Source organism: Helobdella robusta (assembly GCF_000326865.2).
Source record: "Helobdella robusta unplaced genomic scaffold HELROscaffold_74, whole genome shotgun sequence".
NCBI lineage: Eukaryota > Metazoa > Annelida > Clitellata > Rhynchobdellida > Glossiphoniidae > Helobdella > Helobdella robusta.
In genome coordinates this window covers 114897-126372 of record NW_008705420.1, presented here as the reverse complement: position 1 = coordinate 126372, position 11476 = coordinate 114897, and the positions used below count along the sequence as shown (strand labels likewise).

At 34.7% G+C, this 11476-nt stretch overlaps 2 protein-coding genes across 2 annotated transcripts; both read left to right on the top strand.

Moving 5' to 3' along the window:
* Positions 1 to 484: 484 nt before the first annotated feature.
* On the top strand, positions 485 to 2025 carry HELRODRAFT_89774 (hypothetical protein; the record flags this gene model as incomplete). The annotated part of the gene is made up of 3 exons (XM_009031421.1): positions 485 to 784; positions 939 to 1333; positions 1581 to 2025. 3 exons carry the CDS (start codon positions 485 to 487, stop codon positions 2023 to 2025), a joined length of 1140 nt encoding a protein of 379 aa, XP_009029669.1.
* A 4856-nt stretch (positions 2026 to 6881) lies between these two features.
* HELRODRAFT_194324 (hypothetical protein) lies at positions 6882 to 11160 on the top strand (the record flags this gene model as incomplete). Its single annotated transcript, XM_009031431.1, has 9 exons — positions 6882 to 7038; positions 7546 to 7629; positions 8788 to 8876; positions 9061 to 9372; positions 9575 to 9702; positions 9887 to 9919; positions 10067 to 10421; positions 10585 to 10652; positions 10774 to 11160. 9 exons carry the CDS (start codon positions 6882 to 6884, stop codon positions 11057 to 11059), a joined length of 1512 nt encoding a protein of 503 aa, XP_009029679.1. The 3' UTR covers positions 11060 to 11160.
* Positions 11161 to 11476: the final 316 nt, after the last annotated feature.

The window sequence follows — 11476 nt, the reverse complement described above, 5'->3', positions numbered from 1 at the left end:
TCCTTCAATTCATATTTCTATAGCAGGATCTCAGGCATGAACTCATAGGCACGCACGCATCAATTGTTTCGCGTCTTCATACACGCACGTCTCCTCTACGTTTTTATGTAGGTGTATGTTTTATATTAATATACATTTATATATGTGTATGCGTGAGTAGGTATATGTTGAATACCTTCCATCCGCATACGAACAAATGACTTAAACTACACTGATAAGAATGTTTCTCTGTTTTTTCCTCAATATTTTCAAGCATTATCTTTGGATAACTTTTCCTTAGTGCTACTTGAAAGATTATTTTCATTACCATCGACCAATTAGTCACATAACATTTACGCATTACTTACAGTTGTTATTAAACAATGCATCGAAGTATGCTGATAAATGAATTTTGTACTTTTTAATGACATATAATTTGTTTGAGATGTTCTCAGTTCTGTTGTTTCTATTCAGTGAGTATTTTTTGCTAGTCGCGTCGAACCACATGGAGAGCTCCTCGCCGACGAGAGATGAGGATTGCTTCAAATATTTGGTAGCAGAGGAACAACCGGCAGACACTTTCGTCGGCAATCTTTTGCTGGACGGCGGCTTTGATTTGAAATATTCCTCTGAGGACCTCTCTCACTTGAGGTTCCGTATTCTGACTCCAAACGAAAGTTCTGAAGGTCCATTTTTTAAGATTGGAGGATTGGATGGGCGGATAGTAACGGCGAAAATCTTGGATCGAGAGATGATTTGCTCGTCAAGGCTCAATGATAACTGCGTATTTGAAATGGATGTCATTGTTCAACCAGCCAAGTATGTATTTATTTATGTGAGCATTATTATGCTTGAAATGTTTCCAAATTTTAATTTTCTGATTTCTAATTCTGATTATCCTGATCAATTTAACTTAAGCAGTATATCTGTGTGCATAGAATTAAATATAAATCGCAGAGATCATTTTAAATGCAAGCAGATACTTCCAGCTGCTGAAAACCTGCATCGAGATCGAAGATGTAAACGACCATGCTCCTACCTTTCCAACACAAACTTTCCTTCAAAGAATGTCTGAATCCTCGCAAACTGGCTTCAGCTTCCTCATTCCGACCGCCAAAGATCCAGATTCAAAATTATACTCTATACAAAACTACAGGCTGTTCCCAAAAAACGAAAATGAAAATGAAAGTAAGAGGTCGACGACATTTGAATTGACACGCAAAATGTCATGGAACGAGGGAGGCATGGAGGAGGTGAGGTTGGTTCTGAAAGATCTTCTCGATAGAGAACAACAAGAATTTTATCGTTTTATCGTGCTAGCGATCGATGGTGGAAATCCGAAGAGATCTGGTTGGTTGGTTGGCTGGCTAGTTGGTTGGTTTGTTGGTTAGCTGGCTGACTGTTTGGTTGGTTGGTTGGCTGGCTGACTGACTGACTGTTTGGTTGGTTGGCTGGCTGACTGTTTGGTTGGTGTTGGATGAATAGTTGTCGTAATAATAAAATGGCCATTAGTGTAACTTTAGAGATGGTGTTAAATAAATTGTGACTAGTTTTTCAGATAATTGTAACATAATTTATACGTACTTACACGCTGCAGGCAGTCTAACTGTTGAAGTGATTGTCCTGGATGCAAATGACAACAAACCAAAATTTGAGCAATCTTCGTTTGAGATATTTCTCTCCGAGGATGCAGCGCCTGGTTCGATGCTTTTACAGTTGAAGGCTCACGATGAAGATGCGGGGTTGAATGGTGAAGTCAGATACGAACTTGCCTACAACTCTCAACAAGAGTTTGGAAAGTTGTTCAGCGTGACTCCTGACTCAGGACAGGTCTTCTTAAAAAGTTGCGTTGATTACGAAGGTGAACGTAGACACATGGTGTTGTCTGTTGTAGCACAGGATAGGGGACACAATCCCCAACAATCGTTTGCTACCATTTTTATACATGTGAAAGACATTAATGATAACAAACCAAATATTTCTGTCAGCACTTTAAATGGCCGAAAGAAAGCAAAGATGGTTGAAAATCTAGAGGTAGTTTGTTGAAATTATTGAAAATTTTTATTATTTCGTAGCCGTTACACTGATGTTACTATGTCATTGTCATTATTACGGTAAACTTGGCTATTGCCGTGACAAACATTTAAGGTCGGCGTGTTCGTGGCGCACCTGTCTGTGACGGATGTGGACAGCGGCGAGAATGGTCAGGTGCATTGTGAAGTTAACGATGATTATCTCCAACTCATTCAACTCTACAAATACGAATTCAAATTGGTTACAAAGCGGGCCATCGATCGAAAGTTTGTTACTTCATCGAGAGAGCACGTGGTTGTTGTGGAATGTTGGGATGGAGGCCAACCACAACAACACTCCAGCATAAATGTAACCATCGAACTCATTAACGCAGAAAAAAACTTTGCAAAAGCAAGAGGAGAGAAAATAAATGATGATGCTGGCGACGACGAAAAAGAATATGATTGGATTGGCGGTAGAAATGATAATCACAACGACGGCAATGACAAACTAAACAAACCCAAAAGCAAGATTGAAAGGTAATTGTCTACAAATGTATTATAGTTTACTTTTCACTTTATAATTTTTAAATTCATCCATCAATTGATTTTCTGACCTGTTTCCTCGTTTAAATTAGGCACGAAACTGTCTTGTACGCGTATGCCAATGATGACCGGTCTGGAAGGGATGCAAACGTAAGAGTTGGTCATTTGTGCGGCCGCGATGATGACCGCGAGGAGGAGGGTGGAGAGGTTGGTGATAACGGCGAAGCTAGTGATGATGCTGGGGATGATGATGATGATGGTGTGGCTTATACAAAAATCAGTTTGAAGAAAGAAAACTGGAAAAAATATGATATAAAAACTTCACTTTGTCGCATGTTATCGAAAAAAGAACATTACCGGGATGGAGATGGCGATAAGAACAACGACGAGAACGAAGATGGTGGCAGTGGCAGGGGTTATTTTTACGTTGACGCACAATCATGTACGGTGAGGAGAAGCCAGACGCTTCCGAATTTCCCTGCATCAATCGACGACAACCTCAACCACAACCACCACAACAACAACAACCACAACAGCAACAACAACAACCACAGCAACAACCACAGCAACAACCACAATGACGTCAACGGTCACCACCTGAACATGGTAACATTCCATGTTGGATGTTTCATAAAAATACCTTCATCGCAGAAGAATAACAGGAAAAAAGATAATAATGATGGGGAAGGTGATAATAATAACATTAATATTATTAATAATAATAACCTTAGAAAATATTATTATAACAATAAATTTAATGATGATCTATCGGAAAATCAAACAACTGAAAATTCTCATAATTCGACGTGCACAAATTTTTCAAAAACTTCCGCGGCCAAAGATGTGAGCAGTCTTAGAAAAAGGACAAGATGTAAGAATAAGTTGAGATGCATGAACGCGAACATCAGCGCTGACCACAACAACAACAAGAACATTAAAATAAACAACATGACCGATGACACGTTAAGTTTTCGGCGATCCAAAAATTTTCAACTTCTAGAAATCATGAAAGTGATTGTGCTGATGATAAATACTAAGCATAACAACATCTTTTATTTAAAAAATTTGCTTAAAAATAATTTTTCAACATTTGACGAAAACAACTGGACAGAAATTATTATAGATCCTAATCTGACGACTGGTGTTGCCGTCGCTCAGCTGAAATTGTTCAACAATTCCAGATTCACCGCCAGATTTCTTCCTCTCTTCTCGTCAGATGCCAAATATTTCGTCATAGATGAGTGCGGAATCATAAAAACGTTTGGAGGGGTTGATCTTAAAAATAATGAAAACAGCATTCACTTCTGCCAATACTTAGTTGTTCACGTCCACCTTTCTATCGAACGTACGTCCAGCGACATCAACCACCACCACCATCTCAACAACAGCAACAATAATAATAATAAAAATAATGAGGAGGAGAAAGATGAAAATTCTCCTCACCATCCTTCCTACAACTTGCCTGCCTACCACCACAAGCTGTTCATAAACTTCGTCACATCATCCAACAACATTTGCAACAAACGTTTCAACATTGAATTCACTGGAGTCATCAACTTTGGTGATGATGAAGATGCTTTTGCTAGGAACGTCGACGACGACGATGATGATTATGACGAAACTGGGGAAATTTTGGGCAATAAAAAATTGACGATGTTGTTGGTTGGAGTGTTTTTGTTTGTGATTCTGAGCATCATAACCTCAGTTTATTTCTTGCTGCACCTGGATGCCGACAAGTCCTGACCGACGTTGTAGCAAGTTCTATTGTGTCAACAGCTGTTTGTCGGACTGCTGGCAACTCTGCTACTTTTTACATCGGTGTCTCGCCAGCTACTATTCGTTTCATACTTTGTAGTGTCGTGCAACTGTTGACACTCTCAAATAATATGACGTACAGTGTGATTTTAATAGTTTTAAAATTAAATGAATCAGCGTTATGGGTGAAGATAATTTGAAGGCATACGAAGGGGAAGCATTAATTTAATGAAGAAGAATAGGCACAAGTTGTGCGTACGCGTTAAATGTGAAAAAATAGAAAAAGAAGAGAGAGAGATGTTAATGTGATTTGGAGCGTGTCAATTTTTCCATTAAACAATTATACTTCAAAAGATTTTTTCTAGCGTGAAAGCGTATCTTACAATGTTTTAGAGCGCGGTTTCTAATTATTCTCATTAATTAAGATGATGGCTGCAGGTTGGTATTATTTGAAATAATGATAACTTCCAGCTCCAGTTTCGGTGATTAATTTTTTTAAATTTGTTTTCTGATTTGTTGATGACTTATCGTTTCCATGCATTAGTTAGCGTTCATCAAGTAGATAGAGAAATGTAAAGTGCGCCTGCACGGGCTCCAAATCTTTCATAAATACGCACACCTAAAACAAAATTACTACTTCTTTACTGAAATGGTGATGCAATTTTTCCATTCCTACGATTGAAATTGTTTTGTTTCTAAGAAGAACTCATTAAAATTTATTTTCTGGGCGCGCTAAACAATTACTATAGGTAGGTTCCCCACTCAACAAATAAATGCATCATATTGCGCTGTGCGTGTGCATATTTTCATGTTTTGCTGTACGTGCGTGCGTGCGTGTGTGTGTATGTGATATATTTAGCCTGGGTGTGGTATAGATGATGGGATGGTTCTCGCAAGTTTCAAATTATTTAAAACAACTTTCTTGCATTTGCTCGCTCTTCGCTTCAATAATTTTTTTTTGTGATTGTTATTACAACGGCGGTACTGATTATGATGTTGTTTATTATTATTAGTAGTAGTATTAGTAGTATGGGGATGGCGATGATGAGAAGAAGAAGAAGAGGCTGATAATGATGAAGAAGAAAAAGTGAATAACGAAAGTAGTTGATTTTTTTCATAAAAATAATCGTAAAAAGTGTTGAGGAGATTGTTTGTAGCAGGAACCTCAAGTTTTGAAAAATAATTTCCTCACCTTGAATTGTGTTAAAATGAGGAACGCGGAATAACAACCATTATTTATGTAACCTTTACCATTTTTAATTTGATCCAGTAAGTCATTCAATAAATGTATAAAGTCTATCTAGCACTTAATTTAAAAATTTCAAAGTTGATTTGCTTTACGTCATCGACACAGATTTACTGGAAAAAATACAGGTTCAATTTGGATAGGAATTAATGAAAACTTCATGTCTTTTCTCATATATCTCCATATCTTGTTCTCTTGCACTGGCTACCTATAAAATATAGAATAATTTTTAAAATTTGCACGTTCATGTATAAGTCTCAATCTAAATTATTTCCTAAGTATTTATCAGATATATTAATTGAACCGAAACGCCCCTGTTTACGATCGTCTTCTCGCTTTTTCTTAACTCGTGTTAAACACTCTTTTGCCAAATCTGCTTTTGCTTTTTCTGGTCCTTTTCTCTGGAACTTTCTACCTACTTCTCTGACTACTTCTCCATCACTTGCGAAGTTCAGAGCGGATCTCAAGACCCATCTGTTTTCAAAATTCATTGAGGAGCGCTGTTGAACATCGCGGAAATAGCGCTTTATAAGCTAATTGATTGATTGATTGATTGATTGATTGATTGATAGATTGATTGATTGATTGATTGATTGGTTGATTGATTGATTGATTGATTGATTGATTGATTGATTGATTGATTGATTGATTGATTGATTGATTGATTGATTGATTGATTGATTGATTGATTGATTGATTGATTGATTGATTGATTGATTGATTGATTGATTGATTGATTGATTGATTGATTGATGTCATTTGCTAATTTGAACTTTAATTATGAAGTGCCAAAAAACGTAGATGCCATCATGAAAATAACGTTTCATTAAGTTTGCTTTCAAAAGTTACCGAAATGTTTACGTAATGATGAAAAGTTATAAATTCCTAAACATCAACTTATGTTTCTGATGAACTAAAAGTTTGCTTAAAACAAAACGATTAAAATTAAATATAATTGTTAAAAGTCTTTTCTCAGTTACTGGCCATTCTGACCTCCTGAAGCTGTACATCAGTTTTGATACACTGATACTTGTATAACATTGGCATGGAAGCTCCAGGTAAGGCTTATAACAAAAAGAATACTGTAAGAGTAAAGCATATGTATAGATTATGACATGTAATATGTTATATTCTATACACATGGAGTAAGGTGAAATCCCATCATAATCTCACTTGGTTGAAAAGTAACGACGTCACTTATTTCAAATTTAGGTTTGCTTTTAAGTATAAAAGTGATTTTCTAAATTCCTCACCTTATTGAATGAAGCTTGTTTATTCCATGAAAATTTAAACTTTAACAGTTATTGAACAATTTTCATTGAAAAATTCGTAAAATGTGCAAAATGAAATTGATGAAAATGATTTTTGTTTCATTTTTATTTTTTTTGTGCTTTACTTGCTTGGCTATTGAGTTAAATAAAGATGATGACTTTAATAATGATGCAGATGATGATGAAGATGAAGCAAGAAGATCAGAGCTGGTGGCCAATGGTGGTGAACGTGAGTGACGTTTCTTCCTAATCGATCGTTGTGTTGCATTAATTTATATTTTTGTTTTGCATAATTGATTAAAACCTTTTTGTAAAAATCTCACTTTCCCTTTTTAAATTACATAAGTTAAGTAAGTTAGTTGTTAGTAGTAGATTGATTGTAAGTTTAGTTTTAGAAAGTTAGAGAATGCTAGACTTCACAGAGTTTTTTTGGTTTTAGTTTTTACTTTTTAAGGATTAGTTTAGTTTAGTAGTTTAATATATTTTATATTGGAGAGGGAGGGATCATTATGTACAAAAGATTATACTTTTTTTTATTTAGTTTTAGATTTAGTAGCAAAAGTAGAGAGACTTAAAAAAGTTTAAGGTTTTGTAAAATAATTTTAGTTAGTAAGCCAACTCAAAGGTTATTATATATATATATATATATATATATATATATATATATATATATATATATATATATATATATACATACATTAGAGATAAATAAAAATCAAAAATATAAACACACTAGTTAACAGGCCCATCAATGAAGAGTTCTCCTCTCAATATAAAAAACAGTTCCAACCAGGGAAGGAATGGAAAGTTGTCCAAGATGGTTTGCATGGGTGTTGTGATGGTGCTGGTGACATGCTGTGCTGGTGGCTATATGTAATATATATATACTTATATACATAGATATAATAATAATAATAATAATAATAGATGTTTATTTCTTTATTTGAATTATATATATATGTATATATATATATATATATATATATATATATATATACATAAATGAAATATGTAAATATAATAGATGAGATGATAGGGCCAGGTCTTCATGTTCGATTGAATCTACAGACTGGTTTGAAAGAAGCAAAACTGTTGGATCAGATGGATGATGATAAAGATCATCGTCATAATCTCATCACCCTACCAACTGATGATGATGATGATAAAAACGCAGGGAAAAGTTTTAAATGTTCGTGAGACCTGCTGTTGTTTGTGTTATGACTATTCATGGAGTTTTGCGAAATTTTGCTTTTGCTACATTTTGTGATGTCTGCAATATCTCTAGTTGTTTGGGTGATGCCATGCAGTTACTGATTTGAATTGGTAGTTTGATTTATAATTAATAAATTAGTTAAATTTTATACAGTGAATGAAAGAGGTGTGAGAATGACAGAAACCATAGAAGATGTTCATAGAGAGTTGATGGTCCTTTCAAGTTCTACATTATTTTGTTTGATTTTTAATTTTTGTTTTTTCTTGTTTCTCAGTTGGTTGCTTTTTAGCCATTAAAGGGTTAAAAGTATTGTTTAATATTTTAACATGAAATTAATTTTACGAACACTGACTAATAATAAAATTGAATTTAATTAATTGATAGCAAGAAGAAGACAATTTGGAATTTTGGATGGACGGTCCTAAACAAGGTTTTCTTCGTTAGAAACATCATTTACAATCTACATCATCAGTCATATTCATCAACATCATCTTCTTCATCATTATTAACAAAATCATCAACAACAATATTACCATCATTATCATCTTTCGCTAAACAATTAAAATGAAGCTCAATTTTTACGTAAGTTTTGAAATATTTATTAGAAATTAATTTTGGTTAAGAATTCCTCAGTATTCAGATTTTAGTTTGCAAATAAATTTGGACATTAGTTAACTTTTGATCATAAATTCGTAATTGATTTGATTAATAATGATTTAAAGTATGTTGTCAACCATTATTATATAAAGCGAAACCAACATGCAGGCTTCATGAACACAAAAAGTGACAACTTTACTCTCAATGAAATCAGGAGGGCTCTTAAAAAATTGAAAACAAGCAAATCACGAACATCAGTAAGTCAGATATCCTGCTGGATGTGCTGCTTCATTTTTGGATGAATGGATGGGCTGATGAATTTATAAATGTACAGTTAATGTGTATGTCAGTGCGTGCGTGCGTGCGTGTGTGTGTTCGTGTATGTGTGGAAACGTGTGATGTTTTGATATTTTATTTAGAGTGTGAAATATTTCATTGAAGGTTGGTGATGAGAGTGATGGTGCAGAGCAAACCTCACCTCCACTACCTCATATGAGCCCGTTCAGAAGTATTGAAGAGATCAAAAGAGATTTCCATCAACTGAACATAAAACTGCAGACAGATGGTGAAATATTGATGACACTAATTGAAAAGTACAAGAAGTTAATTGACCTTCAGATGAAACGTCATGATGAAAATGCTGATAAATTTGATAAGAAAGAGAAGGGGTACTTTGGAGGTGGTGTTCCTGGGTTTCATATTGAGGATGTTAAGCTTCATCTACTGACTGATTTGGAGTACTATCTACATCAGGTTGGCTGGAGTCCTGGAGAGAGTGCTGACGACGAAGATGATGATGATGATGATGATGACGATGAAGAGGATGATAATGATGACGATGGTGAAGCAAAATTTTCATTGATTGTGCTGCAAAGTTATAAAATGTGGCGGGGTGATTTCTATTGTTTAAAAAAAAATTGAAAAAGTTTAAAATTACCAAACTATATGTTATAAGGTGGACAATGCAAATTTGTTTGTTGATGCTGGTGGGATGGACTTGCTGAAATTTGACGTGGAGAAGCAGCAGGCGAATCTGAATATCACCATGATGGCATTGCTAACCCTTTCGTCTGCAACTCAGAGGTCCCATCATTCTATTTTATGTCATAGTTTTTTCTTCATGAACCTGTTGGTTGGTACACTGTACTGACTGATACCGAATTTATGAAATGACTATGCTTGAAACTGTAACATTGTAACATACTGTATTTGATCACATACCTTTTGTGAAACATTTCACGGTAAATTTAATCGTGTTTTTTTGTAGTAACCCTCATGCACAAGTTGAAGCGGTCAAGTCGGGTATGAACAAATATTCCTCCATCATTCATTTGTTTTGTTGTTTTTGAAGGTTTAATGTTATTTTTCATTTAAGTTTTAAGTGTTGATTAGCAAACAAGAACTGTCCGTAAGCATCTCAAAGTCAAGTTTGTGAATTAAATCTGACAGGTTTGTTTAAAGTATTGGTTGATCTACTAAATTCAACGACATCATCATTGCTGTCATCGTCTACATCATCATTTTCATCTTTGAATATGATGAAAAGAATCATATCATCGTTATCCTGCATCATGAGGAACTTTCCGCACTCGCAACTAAAATTTCATCAGCTAGGCGGTCAAAATGTTTTAATTAAGGTCGTTGAAGGCTTCCTGCAAGTCTTACAATCTCACAATCATCTGCTTGGGAATGAGAAGAGCGAAAACGACACCACCGTCCAGGATGATGTCGTCCTTTTTAAAAAACACAAGCAGATTGTTATACAAATTATTTCTTTGATGAATGATTTGATGGAAGAGAAGGTTCTGTCAAATTTTTTTCTGCCATTTCGTTCATTGTAGATATTGAAACGTGTAACGAATTGAAATTGTCAACAAATGAATAAAATAATATTAATTTTACCCTGTGTTATTTCTTATTAGTAAACGCTGCTATCATTATATCTGTATGAATTATCTTTTTCAGATCCTGGCTTCCACTGATGACCATACTGACAAGAGAGTTAAAGAAATGAAATTGAAGCAGTATGAAAAGTAACTGTTTATGATGGTAACTTCGTGAATCTCAGATTAATTATTTTATTCATTAAGATACGGTTGCATAATTTTTTTTCAATACCTTGGCTATATTACAATTTGTTGATTTGTCAACAAGATTGCATCATGAAGCTTGGTTATCTGAGTCGGGGTGGTGTGGAGTGGTGAGCACCTTGGCGAGGAACGACCACGCAGTCGTCAGCTTCGATGAAATTGACGTGGTGACCAGGAATATGAAACAGATGAATGCGAAATGCGCACAGTACTACCGACATCTCGTCAAATATATAGACAGATGGATTAAAATTGTAAGTTCTTCAAGAGATGGTGATGAAGACGATTATATTGACAATTTGTTAAAAAATTTACACTTTATAAAGAAATTTTATAGTGACGAATTATAACACGGTTGTTTTAATATATGTGTATCTGGCTCGTTCGTTCGTTCGTTCGAACAATCATTCAATTAATCGGTCAATCAATCTATCGATCAAATGCTAATGTAACCCATGTTTGAGAGTGCGCTAAAAAATGCAACCAAGAAAATGATAGAGAATCGCATTTTTATGAAAACAAACAAGTGAAGAAGGAAAAGCACAAACTTGAACGGCATTTAGTGAGAAGCCCGCTCGCCACGTCAAGGCAGCCGTTCATGAGGGGGTTAATAATAAAACGACAGTCTAGAAATAATAAGTAACGAAGGTCTAGAAATAATATACAACCTAACTAAAATATAACAAAAATAATATTGTGTTGATTGTTGTGTTTGATTGCTGTTGTTGATGTTATGTTGAACAAAATACAATACAAATAAACTAGAA